Below are 24,528 nucleotides of genomic sequence, written 5' to 3' on the forward strand. Positions count from 1 at the left end.
GCCCCGGGGCCGGCGGGAACCGTCCCTGCCCGCCCGCCGTAGGGAACCTGCTCGCCTGTCCCCCCGCCCTCTTACTTGAGCCTTGAGGGACTCAGCGATGAGCTGGGCCCCGCTGACAGCCTCCCCCTCCGCACCGCTCCCGGAGGCCATTCCCGTTCCGATTCCGGCCCAGGCCCAGGCCGGAGCCGCCCACCGGGGAAGCGGGCGGAACAGAACCCCCGGCCGAAGGTCGGGAGCAGTCGAGTGGCACGCCTTCCGACCAATGAGACAGCGGAGGGGGCGGGCGCGAGGGCCGCGAATACCCACCTCTGACCCCCGTGGGCAAGGCGGCGCGGGGACCGGGGCGAAGGCTGGGGGAGCCTCCTATTGGCTAGAGCGGGCACCCAATCAGAGGCCGGGAGGCGCCTAACGCTTCCCACGCAGCCGTAGGCTCCTGGCGGTGCCGCGCGCGGAGCGGCCGGCAGGGGGCGGCCGTGAAGCGGTCGGCGGGCGCGGAGGCCGGCGATGGGCGGTTGGGACGGGCGCCGGCGCCCCGCAGTAAGGGGCAGGGAAGCGTACGGGCCTGCGCGGGTCCCGGCGGGAGCGAGGGGACGTGCGGGCAGCGCTCCGCGCCTCGCCGAGCGATCGGCCTCGAACCGGGGGAGGCGGGAGCCGGGTGGTCGGCTTCGCTGCCCGGCCCGGGCTCCCCGAAGGCCGCGCTTGCCGGTGTGGCGGCTCGACCCGGAAGGCCTGTGGGAGGCGGAGGGCGAACCGCGGTTCTAACTGGGGCGGCCGCCTGGGCAGTGTCACCCCCGCCCCGCCCCGGCTCTGTGGAGTTGGCCGGAGCCCGCTGACAGAGCGGGGCACACGCGATACCGGTTCTTCTAGGTGGAGGTACCCGGCGCCAGCGTTCCTGAGGAGGAGCGGGAGCGGAGTGCGAGACGCTTCTCCACTGTCCTCGCCGGTGTAGCTGGCCGTGCCCGTCCTGGCCACGCCAGGCTTGCCCGTGTCCGAGGGGTGACACCGTTGACAACAGGTTCTGCCCCACCCCCTGACTTGTCGGTTGTGCTGCCATCTTGAGTTGTTCGGGCTGAACCGCCAACAACAGCGGCGTTCAGTTCAGCCGCACTCTGTCCGTGAGGTCACATAGATCTTTTAATTATGAGACGAAGTATGCTTCAGGAGTGCTGTGAAATGTATATAACACTGTGTTAGAATGGGCAGCGTTCTTTAAAAACAGATTGCGCCTCTGGATAAAAGCCAGGAAGCTAGAGCAATGTTATATAATGTGTTGCGCACAAAACGTTTTTCAGAAAGGAAATGCACGATACCTGTTTACGTTGAGCTATGATGGCGTTGCTAAAAAAAAACCCCAAACTTCATAAAAAGCTGTTACAGTAAAATACTGTATTAAAGTACAGTGCAGCATATAAAAGCAGGAGACTGGAGGGATCAGTGGAAAAAAACTTAAATTTCCCTGTATTTTTACATCCGTGTAGGAGCTGTTATATTATATATTCTATGTGTTAGAATGACGGCAACATCACAATTCATGGATATCACTTAATGTGAAAAAGACTTTTAATTATTTTTTTTATAACAAATTTAATATTTGGCCTAGTAATGATTACTGGTTACATTACTATAGCCTAACAGGCACTTGCTATTTATTGATCACTTAAGAGGACCCAGACTAATGCTGTGCTACTTCTGCTTTTTATAGTCTTGTGAGAAATGCACTCAAGCTGAATTTCATGAATTTTACAAGTTTATTGTAGAACAAAGGCAAACAGCGCTGGGCGCATGGTCAAAACCAGAGGCGCGCTGGTTATACCCGAACTCACCTTTTAATACACTGTGTTCGTGGCGTTTCCAAGGGGTTATTTTAATATTTCAGGTATCTATTAACATAACTCCACCCCAGACCACCCCCACTCGCGCGCATCTCTTGTGGTTCGGAGGGGCCTTCGGGGATCTGCAAGGGATGAAGTTAGTAGTCTTCCTCTGGCTGCACTTTTCACCCTGTCATTTTCCTCCAGTCACACTTTTCAATATTTTCACATTAAACTTCTGTTTTTCCTTTGTTCTTCTCGTATCTTTCATGTCAAATAATCTTTGATCCCCCAAATGCTGTTCTCATGTTAACAAATCACTCCTTATCGTCTTACTTGTGTTCTCAGTTTCACTCGTCCTTGAGTCCATATGTCTGTTTTTCTGTGTTTTCACAAATCTATCTACACATCCTTTAATTACTTGAGTTACAGGATGTCTTATCTCATCAGAAGAAACTATATATTCTGCTTGTGCCCATTTATTGCCTACAAACTATAAAATACAATTGATGTCTGGAATATATCAACTACATATTTCCCCTGTTAAGGCCTAATTTAGTGGCAGTGAGGCAAACATCCTTTCGGGATGTAGCTTATGCAGTAGTTAGGCAAATTTCAGTGTTCTCATTTTGCAAAAGCCAATATACATTTCACAGTCTGTTGGATTCTTCTGAGTATAAAAGTGCTAAGAAGCAGGATATATATTGCCTTTCTCTGTGTATACATCTATGTATGGTGAGAGTTGACAAACTCCTAAGTTTTCCAAAGTTGTTGAAAAGTGGGTGACTGGATGATTTACTTTACAATGCACTGAGATTAGATGGTTCTGAAAAACTGTATAGGAAAACAGTCTGCACTGTGACTGGGGGAAAAACTTGTCTGAATTGGCATCCAAGCTTAAACACCAGTCTTTTTACCTTTTGTATAGAACTGTACCTAGAATACTGTGACTGTGTGACAGTAATACTGCTATGAAATACTTATATTTGGGTGAGATGATCCTACTGAAGCATATCTGCCAGGCAAAAGACCACATAAATCACAGGAAAGGGCCAGAAAAAGAGATTAAATTATAAAGCATTTCCATTCATGAAAATTTCTTTTAAAGTCACGGTGCAGGTGAGGGGACAGCTCTGTACACCCGGAACAAATTAACTTCTCTTCAAGGAAAGGATTTATTAGATGGTGTAGCACTTCCCGTTAGGGAAAAAAAAACAGAACGTGGCTGAGACTTACGTGGACTCTCACAGCCTAAGGGCTGAGTAAACCCTGCTGGTATCCTTATTGTGGCTGGAAAGGTTACTATCCTCAAGCCCAGCCCTGGAGCTTGTCACAGCTCTCCTTGTTAGAAGCAATCCATTAGATACCAGGGTTCTGTTGTTTAAGCTATCAAATAGGGGAGAGGCATTAGGGAGCACTCGCGTAAGTGCTCAGCCATCACCTGTGGGACTAGCAGTAATTGCAACCAAGGGTAAGGACTCAGAGGAATTATTTTAGTTATTGAATGATTTGATTTATTAAATTATTTTAGTTGGCCCAGGTTCAGCCAGATGGGATTGTGTAGTGGGATGTTCATTGCTAAACTTCTTGCGTATCTAAACGAGGAAGGGATTCAGGTTAGTACTTTGAGTGTTTCTGACCACCAGGAAATAAACCGTGCCAGAAAAATAAGAATTCTCCAAGCATGTCTGTAAAATACAACATTCTGTAGAAGCCCATTACCTGTTAATTTTTTTTGTTAGCGTGTTTGGCTTAGAAGGCCAAAAGGCTATTTTTCGAACGCATAGCAATTCATCCTGTGATCTAAAACTCTCCAACTTTTTCCATCACTAGTAATGATGAATTCTGATTACATCTTAGTTGATAACTTTATTGAGGAACGGCTGACTAGAACCCATTCCTGTCCTAAATAGGCGTTTTGGCTCTGAAGGTATGACAGAAATAGAAAAGAGAGTTTTGTCAGTGAAATGCAACCCAGTGTGTTTTCAGTGCTTCCTTAACTGTTAGAGGCTTCCCATCTCTCCTCTCCCTCCCCCTGCTACTGCTTTGTATCTTCACGTGTACCTTGGTACTTCATTTGCAAAGCTGAGCTGCACAGGACAAAGTAGGATCCTCTATTCTTGATAAATATTGTGAAATCACCCCCCCCCATAAGTACCGTGTGTTTTCCTCAAGATGCAGAATAGCAAAAGTAGCTTATTGTACATCACTTCTCAAAACTGTTTATAAAAATGGAGTATCTTTAATACAACTCTTTACAGGGATGCCAAGGCTTTATTCTGTTTTCATTGTGCTTTAGGCAACTTAAATTTACCCTTGAAGTCATGTATATATGGACAGATCAGCATATTAAGGCTCAGGAAAATATGAATATGTAGGTAAGCTTAGCAGCATCTAATAGCCAAGTTACTCCTGCACTCTTACAAGTGTTATTAGATACTAAAGCTTTTTTGTTGAGCAAACAAGTCTTCTGCCTACCGTGGACACTAAGGTTATGATTTTTGTGTCCTACATGGCACTGTATTGCTATTAAACCAGTGTTGCAAATAGCGTGTAGAGCTCATGGAAGCAAACAAATGGCTTAAACTAAGATACTACTTCCTAAAGGCTTTTTGAATAGCTTTCCTCACACTTCAATTTGTTCGTTGTTAGATAATAAACCAGTTGGTGTTTAGAAAAAAACCCAACAGTATTGAGGGTTGCTTATTAGCTGCTTTTCATTCTGCAATTTAAGAAAAGGGATATTTTAAGTTAACTTGCCATAGGCTTTCTTCTTTAGGTACAAAACTACATTTAATATAACATGAATAAAAATTAAAATGGGATTAGTTTAAAGTTGATCTTTTTTTCCAGCTGAACTCCTAATGGGAAGTGGAGAAGGTTCTTCATGCATGTGTCTTTCAGTCTGTATTTGCTTTGGAAAAATTCAGGGAGTTGTGGATCACAAAGATTGAAAGGCGCTAAGAGCTTTTTGGAACATTTTTTTCTTGGATAAGAGTTACCAAAGAGCAAATAAAATTAAAAAGTCAGCAACCTAACTTGGAGACTGTAGGCTATCAATATATAGCATCAGTGCATCTCTCCTGCATGCTCTTTCAGCTTCACTGATATTCAAGATTTAATTCCTTAATGATACTAGTAACACTGTGGTGACAAATACAGAATTCTCATGTTGTGAGAATAATTGTGAATAACATGGCATTTCTATAGTATTTCTGAAGCATTGCATAGCCGTTGACTGTGTCAGTCAGTCCTTGCTCTGTATAAGTAAGTATATTCCCAGTTTGGGAAGTCAAAAGGCTAAATGGGGAGCCCATATTGGAAAGAGTGCCCCAGCCTTCCAGACTCACTAATTCTTCATTTCTTTCTAAGAAGAGCTCAGTAATGCAAATTTTCTGCATTTTGTATGGATTTTTGCTTTATTGTTATTATTATGAAAGCATTTTTTAACCTTACTTATCTGCATTGTATAGGAGGAATGCAAATCTGAATTGTGCTCAACATTTTTATAAATGTTGAAAAAAGCTGCACCGTGTGAGACAAATTAGTCTATTAAATTAGGTATGTGGAGTTGGAATAGAGTGAATCCATAATCCATCAGGAGAGGCATTTTCATGATAGAAAGATAGCTAAATGCAGAAGTAGTGTCTCCTGTAATTCTTTTGGCAATTATCTGTTTCTGTATTGATAAAATAAGTTCTGTTTCTACTTTAATACTAAATATCGTGTCCAAGTAATTTTAGGAAATGCTACTTTTAAATACATGCCCCATCACCAGCTGGGGGAGAAACTGCAAATTTGCGAGCTGCTTCTAACTTTTCCCACAGATGCTTTGATACATGGTGCAATAATCTGTAAATGAATGCTGAAGTTAATTGTAAAGGGAGACCAAGCAAGGAGATCAGTAGAACTATATATGAAACTAAAATGCTTTTAAACAGGACACAGTTATTTAAAGCACCAACATAGATAGATTTAAGGTTTAGAAACAATATGCACGTAGTCATTCAGGAATTTAAAAAAAACCCACACTCAGTTCAAACTCTGCTAAGAGTCTCAGTTACAGTCCGTATTTAATAATAATTTAAATTCCTGGCATGATTTGTTGCTCAAGCTCCCCCTGCCCCACTTGGGTTTTTTTGCTCTAGATTTATGGCATACACCATGGTGGATCTGTGCTGGAAGCTGTCCGTCTGCTTTTTGTGCTATCAAGTTGTCTTGGGAAGAGTTAAGAAGGAGGGGCATTATGTTGCTGCTGTGTATGAACACGAGTCTATATTGAGTCCTAACCCGACAGTCCTGGTTGATCGACAGTCTGCGCTGGAACTCATGGGCAGAAACCTAGACATCTATGAAGAGCAAGTAGTAGCTGCTGCAAGACAGGTATGCTGCAGCTTAGTAGCAGTTGCATCTGTCCTATGTATATATAGAGTAAGTGCTATTTGAGGATAATCTTTCACATTTGTGTTCCCAGGCAACTAAAGCCATATTTATATACATAACTATGGTCTGTTTTTTCAGACATTCTGACCTGCCAGCAGCTCTGAAAGAGATCAGGCCAATTAGCAGCTCGCCTGACTTGAGTTATTCCAAGCTTGGAAAAACACGCCTACAGTTATTTAGTATAGGGAAATTAATTTTCTATTTTGGTCTGAGTACCTAGCTCCTTTCTGTTTTCTTAAATGGAATGTTTTTACTGAAAGATTGTCTTACAGGCAGCTGTCTTTGGGTTTGATTTTATTCCAGTGCTCTCAATGGAAATTCCTGAATGTTTCTAAAAACTAAGGAAATTAAATGCTTTGGAAATGAATGTTCCACCATTAACAGCTTTGTGGAAGTAAGCTTTTCCATTCCTTTCTCCTACCCTCCATGGAATGGTTCTCAGTCTGAATATATTTAGAGGAGAGAGACTAGTATTTCTGGCTGTTCGTATGCAGAGCCTCCTTTCCTTCCCTCCCCAAGAAAACCCAAAGCTGGTTGTAGTCAGAGGAAGCAGGCATTACTGTCCCTACACAGAGAATTGACTTGCAAGTTTCGCAGATCTGTTGTTCTGGAATAGAAGCATTACCATTTTTATATAATTGGAAAACACAACTTTTTTTGAGAAGTTCAGATGACTGGGTGTCACAGTCCAGAAGCATAATAGCTATTTATAGGCAGTATTGCATCCAAGACACATAAATTATCCCAAAGCCATAGCATAGATAACACGTTTGAACTGAGTTTTGAAAAGTCACAGGAACTTGAGTGATGCTGTGTTTGATTTAAGAGGAATCCACCCTATTTTTAGGAACAGTTCAGATCCCCCTGAACTTGAGGTAGAGCCAGCCTAGCTCTGGCATAGCTACATTTCTGCCAGAATCTGCATTGCTTCCACAGTCAGGCGTTTCTGAAAACAATACTCCAACACCCTATCCAACCCTATATATCTAATCAAGGTATGTAGCCCGGACTAAGTGATGCTGCAGCTTTGACACAGGTACAGCGCCTCTGACAAAGTTCATCTGCAAATAGCATAATTCTGACAAAAACATTAAGACAAATTTTAACATTATCAGTCTTTAACCTGAATGATGTCATTCTCCTGGCTGATGTGAATGGAGAATACTTTTGGTAAGAATTTGGATAAAGTCTGCTCTTATTTGCATGGCCTTAAAATAATGTCAAATGGGTTGTTTTTCAAGCTAAACGTATGTGTCAGGTTAAATAAGCTTTTTTTACACACATAGTTGCACCTACTATGAAGTCAAAGAAAAGATATTTTTAAACTACATTCTTGTCAAAACATACTTGGGTAATCCTTAACTTTCTTTAGCTCTTTTTAGCCATGATATTCCCTTTTTTCCTTCCATATTTAGGTTGGTTTTGCTTTGCCTACAAAACATGTCTTTTTTTTACATACAGGGGGCACAGATCATTGTTTTTCCTGAAGATGGAATCCATGGCTTCAACTTCACCAGAAGCTCCATTTATCCTTACTTAGATTTCGTTCTGCATTCACACTCTGTGAAGTGGAATCCCTGCAGAGAGCCGTATTTGTTCAATGACACAGAGGTAAACGTAGGAGTGATTTCTGCAGAGAGGTGGAATAACTGAATGCTAGGTTTGTGCTCCAAGTGGGAAACTAGCTCCAGTAGTTTTGCTTAGGGAAGTAAGCACATGGTTTAAGAACTCATAGTACCAGATTCTGTTTTCATGGACTCTTAGTTTGTGCTGGTTTCATTCTTGCCAGAGGAGGGTTTTAGATACATACATGCAAGAAGATTAGCTTGTTTATGAGCCATTTGGATCATCTCCTCCTCCCCAACCTATGAAATGGTAATTGCTCTCTAATAAGATACATTGTGTGTGATTTTATTTTGAACAACATTGTTTTATATAACATAACATAGCTGTATCTTCACTTTTAATGCATTCTCGTTACTCAGTTTTAATGACTTAATGACATCAGAACATTCTGACTCAGTGATTGTGTGTAAAATGATTGGCACAAGTAACACATCTTGACCTACTATAATGTAATAGAAGTCACAACTTAGGACAGATCAAGTGTGATTACAGAAGATGTGACCTGATAGTATTTTCATTGATTGTTCTTAACCTGAAGTGAAAATAACCATGCTTAGTAATACAAACCGTTTATTCTTATTAACATTACAGTAGTCAATATGATGAAAGTAATGCATGTGCCTACTAAGCAAAATTTGCATGCAAACATGAATCACAGTTGTAAATGGTGACCTACTTTGGCCTATGAATCTTTACTACCAATGATCATGGACAAGCAAGCAAGAACTTAGTTTGCCATTCAGATCCTATTTGGAGATTGCAGTACTGGCAGTCGTTGGTACAGCTCTCTGGCGTGGAAGAAACATCCCAGTAATACTGTAGTCTGTAACTTTTTGTATTTCTTTTCTATAACTATGCAAAGTCTATCTGTTTACATCTCTGCTTCTCTAAGTTGTAGCTAGTAATAACTTTTTTTTAAATTTACAGTAAAAACATCTAGTTGCAGGAACAAGCCATTGCAGTGCCAACGATCATTATTAGACATTTGCTGTTCTAAAGGCACGCACAGATCAGTTATGCTGCCTTGTCAAAGCTTTTAGTTTACCTATGGTGTTTTAAAGCCCTTGGTGCTCCTGCAGCAGAAGTTTCTGAAAATTAACGCCCTTGAGATAGATTTATTTATTTACTTACTTCTCAGAAAAGAAAACCTAGATAATTTTTTTCAGTGCTATTTTGAAATTAGCATCTGAAATACTTTTCAGTCTAGAAAACTACTGGTTCTAATAGCCTTCATCACAAAATCATCGGTACTTTTAAATTTTACAGATACGGTCAAATATGTTCAATTTCTAGTTGAGAATAATAATTTGAAAAGTATTAAGTAAGTTATAGCTGCTTAAGCAAAACTTACTCCTTGATATTCTGAAGCGCTTATGTTTCCCCATACTGTTCTCCAGGTTCTTCAGCGTCTGAGCTGCATGGCACTGAAGAACAAAATATTCCTTGTGGCAAACTTAGGAACTAAGCAACCCTGTGAGTACACTGATCCTCACTGTCCAACTGATGGAAGATACCAGTTCAATACCAATGTGGCATTCAATGATGACGGTATGCTGGTAGCCACATATCGCAAACACAATCTGTATTTTGAATATGCTTTTGATACCCCTCCAGAGCCTGACTATGAAGTCTTTGATACCCCTTTTGCTGGCAAGTTTGGTATGTTCACTTGCTTTGATATACTCTTTTTCGAGCCTGCAGTGAACCTCATCAGACGATACAACGTGAAACAAGTTGTATATCCGACTGCCTGGATGAACCAGCTCCCACTCCTGTCTGCTGTAGAATTTCAACAAGCTTTTGCAACAGCTTTCAAAGTCAATATTTTAGCAGCTAACATCCACCACCCTACCTTGGGCATGACAGGGAGTGGCATATACACTCCAGTTAAATCATCCATCTACCACAACATGGAAAGTTATGGTGGCAAGCTCATAGTAGCAGAAATTCCTGTGATTACCGTAGATTATGAAAACAATTTGGAAAGTGATAAAAGATTCAGGGAGAACTTACATCACTCATGCAAGACTTTTACAAGCACCTCACTGGATGATCAAGTTTGCTTTAAGGAGGGAGAAGAGACTGCCGGCAGAGCATCAGAAAAAGGAAAGGAACAGTTACCGCCCCTATTTTATGCAGAAATGATGTATGACAACTTTACTTTAGTTCCTGTATGGGGGCAGAAAGGAGAGCTCCAGGTTTGTGCCAATACCCTTTGTTGTTACTTAAATTATCACAGAGCTGTTTTAACCAATGAATTATATGCTTTGGGAGTTTTTGATGGGCTCCATACAGTGCATGGCACATACTATGTCCAGGCCTGTGCATTAGTAAAGTGTGGTGGTCTCAGCTTTAGCACTTGTGGACAGGAGGTTACAGATGCCACTGCTCTGATAGATTTCCAGCTATGGGGAAATATGAGTACCCCTTACATCTTTCCTTTACTGCTGACATCTGGTATTACGTTGGACTTTGCTGATGACATGGGCTGGAAAAACAACCACTATTACATAAGCAAAAATAGAACATCTTCTGGCCTACTGACAGCTGCTCTATACGGACGATGGTATGAAAAGGACTAGCACAGATATTTGACAGAATCAGAAAACAACTTCCTGTATGTTCAGAATATATATCTTAATATAAATTGCCGAACATCTATACTTTCTAGAGCTTTAGGTGTGTTTGTTACATGACTGACTGATTAGATTCCGCATTTGAAATGATAAGTGAAGCACTTAACCTAAGGGGCTGTAAGTACAGTCTGTACCTTGGTAGCTTATACTCTACCAGAAGTAAAAGAACTGCCTTGCAAGGTAAAGGCTTGTTGTAATGTGTTGAGATGTTTTATATTGGGAAAATAACGTTTCTCATTGCAACCAAATTTGTTCCTTTTAAATTATTCCTTTGGTTTTCTGGGGTCCTGGCTAGGAGTATGGAAATGAATAGAATGGAAAACCATTGCAAAAGGAAGAAAAACAGGAAAGGGAATGAAGACACAAATAGCATGCATGACATGCATGAAAATATATCTATATACATATGTTAAGCTTGTGTATGGTGAGGTTCTGAGTTCTGGTTAGGGTGCCATAATTTATTTTTTTTCTTAGAGTCAAAAACTCCCAGCTGAAATCATTACCATTTACTGGCCACTCAGTTGTCTGTAAACCTGTTTGTTAGAAAACTCAGTGAGTTTTCTCATATACTTTTAACAGTAACTGAATGTTACAGGTGTGAACATCTACAGAACAGCCAGTCTGGGGAAGAGAATATCAAATGATTATGAAAAACTAGTCTGCATTAATACACTATTTCCAGCCTGCTGTGCAAGGAATTGTGTTTAAAGAAAACATTGGCAATGGGTATCAAGGACTACATTATGTACTAAGTACTTTAACTTTCCCAGTTTAAAAGAGAGGTCATTTCAAGACTCTTTTGACTTTAAGACATCTTACACGTTGTTCATAAATTCATTCAACAAGAGCTATGAAAAGCACATAATGAATTGTGGGACAGCAAGGTTTTTACATAAATAGTTTGTGTGCCAGGTGGCAGGCTCCTGCTGCTAAATGAGTAAAACATACTATTCTTTCCAGAGCAATAACTAGATAAAGTGCTGTAATTATTGTACTGTGGTGACAAACTGTTCTTCTGCAGTGAAAAAGTTGGGAAAAGAATATTCAAAGAATATTAATTTGGGGTTAAATTCAGAGAAGATAATTTATTCTCAAGTGTTATGATTTTGTGTGGTCTTAATTGGCTGTTATGGCTTCACCTGCGTAATAGCTATTTGAGTAATGGAATAAACACACCAGTTCCTTTGGCGAGTCCTCGTGTTCCAGTGCTCAGTCTATTAGTAAGGCCAAGGGGAGCAGAGCACTAACAGGAGAGCTGTGAGTCTCCATTTTGGTGGTCCAAGTCCATTCTGAGATGTGTACAAACTCAAACCACTATGGCAGCTACAAGTATGCGTAAGGAAAGGTGCTCCGTAAGCTCCTGCTTTGAATGAACTCACTTTCTGGTTTCAGAAAGCGAAACAACCAAGAAATTTTGAATTTCTACCTCAAGGTTTCTTCAATATTTACACAAAATAAGTATATAAATATTGATGATCTTGGGCTCTATCAAACCTTCCTTCTCCAAGCTGTATTACTCAGCCAGGACCTAGTCACACTCAGCTTTGATGCGGCAACACAACAGGTTTGCTTATCCTGCAGCATATATTGGACAGAAATATGGAGAGGGGAATGCCTATATCTCATTAGACATAAACTTCCTGATGTAGAAGTAGGCCACCCCACCATAGGGTTATTAAAAAAAAAATCATTAATTCTTTGGCACCCATAGCGGTGTTCTTGCTGAACGCTGCACAAATTCCAGAACATACAGAGTAGAACAGAAAACTATTTGTGGTGCTTATTTGTGCTTCTGGTTCTAGTAGCATACAACCAAGTCTAAAAGAAAGGAACGATAACAGCTGGAGAATTCCAGCTCTCAGGACAAGCCTCCCCACTGCACCCTGTAGGCTGAAAAACATGCATCCTCTTGCAACAAATACTGTTTTGGATTTAGTTCCAAAGCAGACCATTATTATCACAATAAATTAGGCTAAACAAGTAAATACCATTAGACAAATTTGCTATGCTTAAGGAAGAAAATGCATTTATCTGCGAGATACTCCAAAGTGTGTTCCACAGAGCTGTTGTAACTTTGGATATGTCAAAACTATTACAAAACAAGACCTTCTGGCCTTACCGTTTGCATGGGGCACGTTGCTGTGTTAAGTATTAGAGTGTGTTCTTATACCTTGTTCCCTTCACCCAAAAAAGCAGCCTTTAGCAAAGACACTGTAAAAAGTGGAGCAAACAGTACTAGACACGATATAATTTCCCCCCTCCCCATCCCGATCTTTGAGTGACACCAGATGTATCTGTTCAGAAACGGGCTGACCGCCACCGACTGGTGGTTTTTGGAACTCTGCACTGGAACAGCAATCCCAGCACTGCCCTGCTGAATGCAGCACCTTTCCCAAACGAGCTGGTGTTTATGCGAGTGAAGCTACATACCATTTACTGAGGAGGCATGAGAAGCCTTTGGCAAGGCTGATGTTCATGCAGGCAGACTCATAACATACTGTAATGCAGCCCATCATCTGGTATCTCGTCAATGGATAGAGACAGTTTTATTAAAGCTTCCTGAACTGTTCCTGTTTGTGAGTGCAACAAAACCAAATGGGAAGTACAGCTGAAGTCTAGAACATTTTTAACTCTCTCGATTGGTTGAATTAAGTGAAATCAGGATTCGGAAATTTGTACTGGCACCAAAGGAACATTCTGTCTGAGACAGACAGCCGGGCATGATGTCTTTAAAGGGCCTTGACACTGCCCCCAGGAAGGGGAAGACAACCATAGAAACTGTCTGTCCAGGCAGGGGTAGCAGCATGCGAGTCAAGAGGCGTTGGGAGTTTCTTCATAAGTGATTTGCTGCTTTGGGATTCACATGGCCAGTGAGTTTTCCAGGTGCATGGGGTGATACTTTGATTACAGTGAGAGAAACCACCAGAAAGCACACCAAAGGAACATTTGGCAAACAGGACATTGGAGTTATCAAGAGGCATGTGAACAGGCTGAGGAACTGGTGACAGACTGGGACGACCTGTTCAGATCAGAGATCTTCACAATGCACAGGTGGGCATAAACTCATTTAGACAGATCTGTACAAGCAAAATGAACCAGACTGAAGCAACTGAGGTTCAAGGGCCTGCTGCAATCAACACAGAAGTAAGGAAGCCATCATCATGAGACGAGACACAGCGCGGTCTTGCCCAGGCGGTGACATGTCTTGCAGCATCAGGTATTTAATGAACACCCCATCATCACAGAACATCCAAGAAGATCAACACAAAAACCTGACCACCCTCTTTGGGTGCTTCAGACATACCATCTAAAGTGAACAGAAGAACCAACTGAAGAAAACTACATTTTCAGAACTGTTACAGAAAGAGGACCTAAACAATGCCTAACCACCACTATGGTGCACATGCAGATTCAGTGGCTGTAAAGAAATACCCCCTCCTCCTCCATTTATGTAGGTTAAAAAAAAACCCCAAAGTGTTGACACATGCCATTCCTGAAGACCCCAATTATTCACAGGCTGAAGTGAGAGTTCTCGCTCAGTCAAGTTTTTAATGGTCAATGGCAAGGGAAGTACTTCAGAGATTCACTGTGCTCTCCTTCCTTCCTCCGCTGGGAGGGCAGGCATAGGCAACACGGGTCAGAAGTCAGCGATGATCGTTAGTGGCACCCACAGCAGATCAGACAGACTCTTGGTAGGAGAGATCAGAAAGGTTGAATTCAGTAAGATGTTAATATGATACTAAGAAAGATTTTTAAGATTTTAAGGAAACTATGCAGACAGGTTGAATAACAAAGTTTGGCAAGGGATAGGAAATAGATGGTAGGATAGGACATGAATCCTTAGATTTTGCTTTAAAACTATTTAAGGTATTTAATCTATTCTTTTAACATAAAAGAACATCCAAGACTCAAGTGTCTTAAGCTTTCCGAATTAAGTCAACTCGCAGGTACAATGAGAAGAAGACCTGCGTATCTGTCATTTGACAAGGCTTGGAAGCGGGGGTTTGTTTTGTTCTGCTGTGAATCTGAATAGCAAAATTTCTAGTTGCTTCTGTGCCAATTTTAATGAAAAAAGAGAATGGAGGTGTTTTTCTCCTCTTTAAATATTTAGTGACACTAACAATATTAAGACGGCTTGAAGGGCTTTTTAGGTTATCCAACTGTTTACAGTTACATGGTGAAATACTGCAGATTCCTTTCTCAATCTTGGTTTGAAAATTGCTAAAACAGCATGGAATGGAAGGAGTTCAGTTTATCCTAATGTGAAATAATACACAGCACCAGGGAAGCATGGGTAATTTAGATACTGCTTTATCTGAAGACAAATAACAGTGCTAAAGAGACTGGGATACTGGGTTGGAAAGAGTTGCAAGAAATCTTCAAGTCCCTCAAGTAGGGACGCTCATCATCTTCCCATCAGGAACATTTAGTTCCAAGATGAGTGGTAGAGATGGGTAAAAGCCCACAGATTTAAAATTTTAGGCACATCTGTAACTATTTTTCCCCCAGGGAAAGGAAACTGAATCACTCTTGCGATTTTCCTGGGCTCTAGATGACTGAACAACTGAAAGAAACACTCCTTCCACGGCTGCTGTTTCAGATAGCTTTTCTCTCAGTAGGTATGACAGGGATACATGGATCAGACTAGGGGCCTGGGTGACATTACAATATCCAGCCAGGAGTTTGCTTCTCCTGTTAACCAGTAAAACAAAGGGATTTTTGTGATAAAGCCTATAAATCATTATAAAAGGGTATTTTCTTAAGAACAGCCAGTTGGTTTGCCATTTCAAATTAACGCGCGGTGGTTCCTTGGCACTAAACATTCTTCTAAACATACGGACTTTATAGTGAGAAAAGGACCCCAGAAAAAGAAAAAAGCCAATGCTATCAGTGAACAAAGAGGCCTGTATTGTGTCTCTTCACATGTAACATCTCAGGTTTCAGTCTGTAAAGGAGACCCATGTTTTATAAATTCTTGTCCAATTTAGAGTCACAGCTACAGATTTATAAATAAAGGTTTTAAATCCTAATCTGAAAAAATTCTTCTCCAACTGTCCCATCAGCTTCTGCAGCATATTAAAGGATTATAAGGAAGTCATCACAAATCATTGAGAGATTACTACCAGAGGCAATAATTACCAATCTTGGATTTAAGGATTTCTATGAATTTGCTGGACCAACTTCAAGAATTTCAAGACTTACTTTTTCCTGATATTAAAATGGATTTTGCCGAGTTTAAATCCAGACCTACGAAAGTGGTGTTAAAAGTTTAAACTACTTATTCAGAGATTATAAAGGCCCTTCTCTCCAAGGTTATTAGTCTGATTCCAACCAGGACTTGATTATCAGGAACCAATGCTTTTTAACCAAAAGCACAATGGCATTTCTTTTGGGAAGTGGGTGTGTATCATCATCAGAGGGTACGTACCATTAGCAGAGCAATAGAGCAAAGTGGTGGGAGATGAGGAGGGTACTCCTGCCAGCTCCTCCTGCTGCTCCTACAGCTGCTGCCGGGGAAGAGCCAAAGAGCACATCCTCCAGTCCTCCAGAACTGCTGCTTCCATAAACACTTGTCCTTTCTATTTAGGTTTCAGTTTTTATGATGTGAAGCTCACTGATCCAAACATGGAATGAAGTAGTATGGGCTCCTCGACACATCTAGCACTGTTAAAAATACTCCATGATTATGCACATGAAAAAACTTCTCACAAGTATATGCTAGACAGCAGTCCTTTGTACAATATTCACTGCTGCTTACAGTCTTTGTACAGGCTTTTATCCTCTCACCCAGTTCTTGTATGGTTAACAGAAGTTTGTTTTTTTCCAATAAAGAAGCTGAGCTACCAGAACAACAGTTGTGTTACCTCCAATCAACTGGATTTAATGAGTATTCTCTCCTTTCTTTTTTTGTAAACTAGACTATAGAGTATGTTATTCTGGATTACTACAGTCGTTGTTGCCTTTAAATGGACAGAATCTGTAAACATTCTATCAGACTCCTTTTTAGTCATCTTCCGTACAGCTTAGGTAGCAGCTTTGGGATCTTTAGTGCCCTTTGTGTAGATGTTAAAAGGAGCAAAACTTTAAAGTAATTAATTTTTAAATATTAACTTTTTTAACCAAACATTTATTAATTCTTTAGCCTGGTAGACAAAGTCAGGATTTTAAACAAGAAAATACATGATCAAAAAGCCCCCAAACCAACCACAATCAAGATCCAAGTTTAAAAAGAGCGTATTTCTAGCTCTAATTGTTCCAAATATTTATATGATTATTTTGGAGATACTTAAGTGTGGGAAAGCAATAAAGAGTAATAAAGAGGAAATACAAAGCAGGAGACAGAGAGAACAAGATTTTGTAAGAAACTGCAAGAAAAATATTTTAGATTACAGTAGGGTCACTCTTGGGGGGGGGGGGGTGCACGGGACACACACACTAATTCTTCTTTTTAACAGCATCCAGCATTTATGCTACCACAGTACACTCTAAAAGTAACAGCTCAGCCTAGGAGGTTAATACTAACTAACTTGGTGTTTTCTCCTGCAGAACGTTTATCCTGAGAACTGAAAACCCATAAAACATCCCAGAAGTCAGAGTACACAGAAAGCTGAGCAGAGCTGGTTGTCCTCATTCCTGAAGTCCATTTGACACACACCCCCCCCCCCCCCCCCCCCCCCCGCTCCGCCATCCAGGATAAAAAGGGTTTCTTTTATTCTAGTATACTGCTTCAGTGGTCCAGCCAAGGCTCACTGCTCTCTCTTGGTAAAAATCCAAGAGACTGTTTGGATCAAGGCTGTAACAGTAATGGTGCCCTGTTCATCTGTACAAAAAGAAGAGGATTTCTTTTAGGAAGATGGAGGTTCCAGTATAATTTTCTGGAAGTGAAAAGGCCTCCACTGAGGTATGAACACTTTCTTCTTTTTCTTTTTTTTTTAAATACCTCCCCCCTCCCCCCAGTCACAGACAGCATTATTTGGTTTACAGAAACAAGGAACCTTCTGTTCCTTGACCTCTCATTAAGAGAGTGGTCTCTCGACCACAGTAGCATGTTCTTTAAACAAATCACATTCCTTTTTTTGGAATAAGATCATATTCTAATAATAGCCCAAATTATCACTTACAAGGCACAATTACTGTCCTACCCAGACTGCCAGGTAGTAATGGAGTAATTTTGGGGGGGGGGGGGGGGGGGGGGGTGTGTTTTGGTTTTTTTGTTTGGTTTTGGTTTGGTTTTGTTGTTTTTTTATTTTAAATAGGAACAACCAAATACATACAAATTGCAATCTACAGGCTCACTGAATAAATTCTAATGATGAGATAGGTAAGATATACAAATCATGTAACTCTGAATTCCTAAATGGAATTAATTCCTAATAAAAAAAGGCATATCTTTAGCTCTAAAAAGTTCACAAAACTTAACCTAAAAATAACGCAATTTAATGCAGCAAAAGTTTTCTTCCTCAAAATGCAAGTAATAATGAAATGGAAGAGAGGCACAGTTTCTGATTGCTATACGGAAACAAAAGTGTTCAACAGCACTGTTTTCTGCATTTGTGTGTATTCCGTATCCAAATCTTTTAACACTTAAACCAACGCCTTCTGAGCTTTTTCTCCTCCATCATCCGGGTGCACAGCAGACATGAATATTTCTCAATCTCTGCCCTGCCAATTTTTCAAGTAAGATAGGAGTGTCCCCTCCTATAAACTGCCCTATGGCTACAGATGCCACACACTGAGGTAACAGGTCATCCTGAAGTCAGATAGGAGCTAGCAGAGATAATAAAGGCCTATTAATAGCATCTTCTCACGGTTCTTTTGAAGGGACAAAAATTGGACAGTTTCATTAACAGAAATATGCCGTTGTTACCTTTTAAATAGCAGGCATGCTACTTGGCACTCTGATTCAGATCTCCCACAAGCATATGAGGAAAACTGGGTCCATGCTCCTTCAACCTTTGTATTTAAATAGATTCACTGCATCTCAAGACAGGCCAATATGGATCTTTTGAGTGCTGCCTGCATGCTCAGCTGAGGCACGTACATCACTCCCACATAGCCCCATAGCCCCATACTTGAAAGATTCAGAGGGAAGAAAATACAGAAATCACGATCTCCCTGAAGTCGTCTAATTCCGCTCACAAACATATTGCATATATATACAATGAACACAGGCACAAATGGTAAAGAAAGTAATACTTCAAAGGAAGCCTAAATGAATAATTAAGTAATTTAACATTTAAAATTACTTAAAATTTAAATATTTCACCTTTGCTTTAGAATTAAAATTCTGGGAAAGCCTTCACGAAGTAGATTTTATAAATTCTAACAGTTCAGCAAGAGACTTTGTCATTAATGCTTAGTAGATACAAATAAATTATTCATTAGTAGAACTCACATTTGGGTTTTATTATACTCCGTAAAATATACAGGAATCTCGAAGTACTGAAAGAGTGCAGGTAAATACAGTATTCAAGCAGTCACTATTTCTATGTACATGCTCATTAATTCTTCAAAAACCCCACAAAATTATCAAATAGATCAAAATATTGTCCCATGTTTCCACACTATGTTCAGAAAACCAGCTGATAATTTACAATATAATAAAGATTTCCAGTTTCACAATACAAAAAGGATAAAAAGGAAATTGGAATCAGTTTGTAGTAATTTATTTGTACTTTACCAGGACATGCAAGGATTCCTTGCATGTACATAAACAAATCCACTTGAAAAGTAACAGTTATAGTTAAAGCAGAGCCAAATAAAGTAAATATTCATATTTAACAGACAAAACTTCAGCTTACTTATGTCAGTTTTTCATTCTTCAGGCAGTTAAAAAAACCACAGTCTGTTATAAATAATAATAATAAAAAAAATATTCGGGCAAGTGTGAACTACATTACAGGGACCTGTTTCTGCTGTTTATTTTCTAAATGGAGCACAACAAAGATACACAGCTCTTCCCACAGACCAGACACTGTACTTTTTTCTCTAATAGGGAAATATACTTTTAAATTCACCTCCCTCCCCTTGTAACTCCAGGATTGGGGGAAAAAAAAAAGTTATAGGGATATACAATTTTAATCTTACATACAAATTGATGTAAGGAAGTGGACAAATTATTCAAAAGAACTCTCAGTCACAACAGGGTTATCAAGACATTTCATTTCAATTTTTTATGCAGTTTCATGGTTTCCAAGTTACTAGCATATTTTTAAATTAAAAAAATCTCATTCCAAAACCCAAAAGTTAAAAAAATCTAAAACTGTGCAACAATTACTGCTTCCCTCCCACATCTCCCACCCCTTCCCTTGTTTATTACACTGTACATTTTTCACCCTGACTTCACCTTGTTAGCTGGTTTAATTTTAGTATTATAAAAGTATGACAAGTTCATTTTCATTTCATCTAAATGAAAAGGAAAACAAAACTTAAAAGTACATCTGCTTTCTTTCATGGTACATTTAATAGTGTCGGAAGGCTTTCAGATGATTTAAAAAAAAAAAAAAATATCTACATTTAAAACCAAATCTAAGCTTCTTTTCCAGAAGTAATTAAGGTTTGGTTGAAACAACTTCTCAAATAACCTATTCCAGTTTTCACAAAAACGTATTTAATTAAAAAAAAAAACCCCTTTAAGTTATTTGGTCCTTTGGCAATTTGCAGCACAAACAATGCCTACTGTACCAAACTCATTTATTGCCTTCAAAATGCTTTTAGTTTTATTGATATCATTTAAATCTAGCATCCTTTGTGTTGTACAATAGTGTTGTTCATTTACATCAAGTCAGGTGCCCAGTCTGCAGAAATTACTCCCGGCACCAGAAACAGAATGGTAGAATACAGTTAAATAAAACAGTTTTGACATTCTTTTTTTTTTTTTTTTTGCCATGGATTCCAAGTACTTATTCAAGAATTTATGCTTCTTCTGCAAAATATGCTCTTAAAAATCCTCCTAGAGTCTCACAGATTTTTTTTTTATATGCAACCACAATAAAAAACATCTTCTCAAAGGTCTGTCCTCTTTTTGCATCCAAACACGGATAGCTTTTTTCAAAAGCACAAGTCTGACCTTCCAGTGTGAGGGTTCACTCTGCAGACCTACAAAACGTAGCTTCTAATAGGTCTCAGAATCTGAGTCATTGAGTTCGTCTTCTTCTGTATATGGGTAGCCACCTTCCCTGCCAATATTGTTGAAAGTACAGTAAGAGCTATGGTCACTCCTCATGATTGGCAAGGAATCGAAGGTGACAGTTTTTGAGGTGTTGGTGTAATGATTAATGGCATTGAATGTAAGGGAAGGTAATGTGCTGCTCGATGAAACAGGCATCATTGTGGCCAGAATGAGAGCCAGGCAATCAGCCACATCCTTATTGGGCGCACAGGCCAAAGCTGGTGTATAACCTAGAAAGTAAAGAAAAAAAGAAACCTTCATTTAAAATAAAGACAATGTAAAAATTTCTCCAAGAACTGTCATCTTTCAGCTGCAAAAATATTTTATATTGCTTAGTTCTGCACTGTTTAAAAAAAAAAAATCAAACCATAAAATTAAATGCATTATCAATTAGAATTTTTTAGCTTTCAGTTACAAAAACAACCCAGAAGTTAGTGGGCTTTGGAACAGAGATGCAATTGTTTTGTTAAGCACAGTCAGACACTCTAGGCCAGTGAGAAAAGCCTGGATTTTCAAATAGTGAGGAAGTCACCTGGCTGAGGAGGGACAGCTAATGGCAGCCAACAGTGGCGGGTGAAGGCATTTGCTAGGCAGCCACTGCAGAAACTGCAGCTCAACATGTTAACTATTTCTTCATCCAGAAACTTCCATATAGCTGTTCATCACAGACAGTTATTTTAATAGGACTGTCCTATCTCAGTAACAAGCTGGCTAAAGTATCAGGGCCAGTTAATTGAAAAGGCAGAGTATACAATTTCAATCAACCTATACTTTATTACAATGTACAGTAACATAAACTATAAAGCCAATGTCTAACTTTTATTTGAAGGATATCAATTAAGAATCCACAGAAGTTTGAGGAAATGCCAGGTGGAGTAGTAGGCTAGGACTCGCAGAGAGAAACTACACCTCTTGGTTGCCCAACTGGTCTGGCCAAACTCCTCCTTCCAGGCAATGCTACTGTGACAACCCCCAAATGCAGGACGTCTCGGGCTGTGGAATGATTTGCAGTCAGGTCATGTAGCTGTGAAATCTCCTCTGGGTAACTGCGGCTCTAATAATCCTCCAACATTTCTCCTTTTGCAGCTTCCCCCTTCCCTATGTACTTGCCTCTACTCATTAAGTGTCAAGAAAAACGCTTCAAATTCTCCTCAGTGGAGATCTGTGCATTGCTCCTGTCTCTGGCTTTAGGCTTAATCCTTCAGCAAGGCTCCTGAAGTTGTGGCACAGGTCTCAGGGTGCATCTGCAACACTGAGGCACTGCAACTGGTGGTGACAAGAGCAGCTCTAGAAGCAGGGCAGTCACATAAGTACAACCACAGATAACAGCTAATTCTGCTGCCAAGACCAAAGTCAGTTCCCTCCACCTGGCTCCACTCAGAAGCGGGTGGCCAGATCACCTTGCAGTACCTCTCACTGCATGCGATAGATGTGCCCACAATGAGCGGAACAGGAAGGCTCATGTTCAGGTAACATTTGGAAGTCTGAAGTCCTGCACTACGCCCAGTCCACAACATAAAGGTGTACAACATCCAGGTAAAAAGCACACAAGTAATTTTAAATAATAGATGGCTTTAAAGCAAACCGCATGATGGATTTCTATTCAGACCTTAGGAAGGCATGGAAAACCAGGCAATGCCTGTTCTGCCAGCAAGTGTTTCAACTACTAAGATATCATCTTTACTGTAGAAGTAGATCCAGGACAAGTGTTAGGCTACAGCTCAGGAGTATTGTGTTGTACAATTGCACAGAAGTTTTAAACAAGTAGGCACACTGTGGAAAATAACTGTGGCTAGAAATTAAGAAAACAGCAAGCAGGGGACAGACAATCTTGCATTTGAACTACTACTTGCTCAGGACAGACCTTGTGCTTGATGCTTGGAACAGAGTAAGACAACAGTCCCTGCCCAAAGGAGCATACAATCCAAGGAAACACACAGATAATTCAAGCACAAAACGCACCAGCTGACCATGCGATAGGGCCGTACAGAAGTGCAGCGCAGCAGATGTTTTCATTGTTAGTAAGGTATCACAGCACTTAAACAGCTCAGAGTTAACAGTGACAGTCTGCAGAAGAGATACATTTTGAGAGGATTCAGAAGCAAGGGCCAGAGCTTGCTACACTCGGATGAAGACTGCATTTCAGGCATGTCAGGCAGAACAGAAGGCTCAGCATTGATACTCAAATGCACACAATTTAATATCTACAGTTGCTGGAGATTATATGAAGGTAAGAAGACACAAATTAAGTTTATTCAAGCTGGCCATACTCAATCAACGCCATTTCTTTCACTAACATGATTTGATAAAAGCTCAAAGAAGAAAAACGAGCAGTCACCAGCTACCTTTGAGCATCCCAGTTCATCATAAAAAACATTAAAGGCCAACATAAAGATTAAATAGATTATTTGCTTCTTTTAAAAGGTCTCTAAAAACAGTATTTATACTAATATTCGACTGTAGATCTTAAGCTTCTGGCTTTCATAACTAGAAATGAAATATCACAGTTTTATTCTTGCCTTAGATATAGCAAAATGAAGTAACTGCTTGCACCATGAAAGACTGACATCTGCATCCTCCACCACTTTATTTTTGTCTATATTACCTTAAAACTGTACGAACAAATTGTATTTTTATGTCCCTTAAACAACTGCAAACTGATCATTCATATGCCAGGGCAACAATAGGTATAAATACTTTAAATGTTGTTTTAATAAGATGTTGGTAAAGGTACCAACTTCACTGAAATACTCTTACTCATTTCTCATATAATGTTCCCCCATAGTATGTACTTGTATTTGCATAAACTTTCAAAGGACAAAAAAAAAAAAAAAAAAAAAAAAAATCACTCTCTTCATTTATATACAGGGCAAAAGAAGCAGTAAGGTGAAGCGGCTTCCTTGCACAACAGAAAACAGAGCCTAAGTGGTGGACACTGACTTAGGACCAGGGCTGCCCCTGCCCAAATGCAGAGCTGCTCACTCCCCTGAGGCTTGAAAGTTTCTGTGAGGGTGCCTACAGGAAAATCAAGAGGGTTATTAATGTGGTCAGTGCAAAGACAGTTCTCAAGATAAACTGAATGAAGTCTTACGCTTGGGAAAGAGAAGAAAGTCATCTGAGGTGTGAGTCATCTTGTAAACATTTACAAGAAAAATTCCTTCCAGAAAACTGGAGGTCTCCAATATTATAAACCAGAAATATGAGTAAAGGAAGGCTTGGAAAAGAACTAGACAATAAAATATTTTTTTCCTCCCCTCTTTTTTTTTTTTTTTTTTTTAAGCTTGAAAGTCCAATCATCAGTGTAATGATGAACGTAGAAAATAAGAGAAACCTCCACGCTATGTCAGTCTCCGGAGTTAGAGAATGCCTCCTCTCACTACTGTGGTACACATTAATATCACAAATAAAAGACAGACCATATCAGGAAACTTAGCTAGCCTAGTAAGTTAAATAATGGGAAAAAAAACCCAAAAGAAAAAAACCCCAAACTTGAAAAGTGGGTTGAGTGACCAAAACTAAAACTTCAGCTGGTGTCAAATAAAAGAAAAAGCTAGTAACTTCTTTTAAGACAGGTAAACTTGCATAAATAATGTAAAATTCAACAGCATTTTTGTAGATGCAAGTGATGGCAAAGTTTCATCAAGACAAGTGTGGAAACATGGCAAAAGAACTGAAAGATTTGAGTGAGAAATGATACAGAACTGAGAATGAACCTCCAGCATGACTACTTTTGGGAAATATACTGGCTAGTTAATTTGCTGTTTCAGTTGCATTTAATCTTTTGAAAACCAAGAGGATTATATTTATTCCAAAGACATTAGTTCTTAAACATCTGTCATTG

At 40.0% G+C, this 24,528-nt stretch overlaps 3 protein-coding genes across 7 annotated transcripts in view; 1 reads left to right on the forward strand and 2 right to left on the reverse strand.

The window, feature by feature from the left end:
* HACL1 (2-hydroxyacyl-CoA lyase 1) overlaps positions 1-298 on the reverse strand; it is a 25,479-nt gene extending 25,181 nt beyond the window's left edge. For all 4 annotated transcript variants that reach the window (XM_010585874.1, XM_010585875.1, XM_010585873.1 and 1 more), the window contains exon 1: positions 76-298. In XM_010585874.1, the coding sequence (XP_010584176.1) occupies positions 76-150 (75 nt within the window). In that variant the 5' untranslated portion in view covers positions 151-298. The remainder of the gene's footprint in view (positions 1-75) is intronic.
* Positions 299-5,963: 5,665 nt separating this feature from the next.
* Positions 5,964-10,592, forward strand: BTD (biotinidase). Its single transcript, XM_010585882.1, has 3 exons — positions 5,964-6,194; positions 7,716-7,865; positions 9,278-10,592. Exons 1-3 carry the CDS (start codon positions 5,964-5,966, stop codon positions 10,460-10,462), a joined length of 1,566 nt encoding a protein of 521 aa, XP_010584184.1. The 3' UTR covers positions 10,463-10,592.
* An 8,309-nt stretch (positions 10,593-18,901) lies between these two features.
* ANKRD28 (ankyrin repeat domain 28) overlaps positions 18,902-24,528 on the reverse strand; it is a 125,620-nt gene continuing 119,993 nt past the window's right edge. For both annotated transcript variants that reach the window (XM_010585884.1, XM_010585883.1), the window contains exon 28: positions 18,902-20,917. In XM_010585884.1, coding sequence (XP_010584186.1) covers positions 20,631-20,917 — 287 coding nt within the window. In that variant the 3' untranslated portion in view covers positions 18,902-20,630. The remainder of the gene's footprint in view (positions 20,918-24,528) is intronic.

Source organism: Haliaeetus leucocephalus, unplaced genomic scaffold (genome assembly GCF_000737465.1).
Source record: "Haliaeetus leucocephalus isolate CR32 unplaced genomic scaffold, Haliaeetus_leucocephalus-4.0 Scaffold135, whole genome shotgun sequence".
Lineage (NCBI taxonomy): Eukaryota > Metazoa > Chordata > Aves > Accipitriformes > Accipitridae > Haliaeetus > Haliaeetus leucocephalus.

What these genes read in the sequence shown, in the direction of transcription:
- BTD (XM_010585882.1), top strand. Translation starts at nt 5,964, where the DNA reads ATGGCATACACCATGGTGGATCTGTGCTGGAAGCTGTCCGTCTGCTTT. An exon ending in TAGTAGCTGCTGCAAGACAG is followed by an intron (nt 6,195 to 7,715) that starts GTATGCTGCAGC and finishes TTTTACATACAG; the next exon opens with GGGGCACAGATCATTGTTTT. An exon ending in ATTTGTTCAATGACACAGAG is followed by an intron (nt 7,866 to 9,277) that starts GTAAACGTAGGA and finishes ACTGTTCTCCAG; the next exon opens with GTTCTTCAGCGTCTGAGCTG.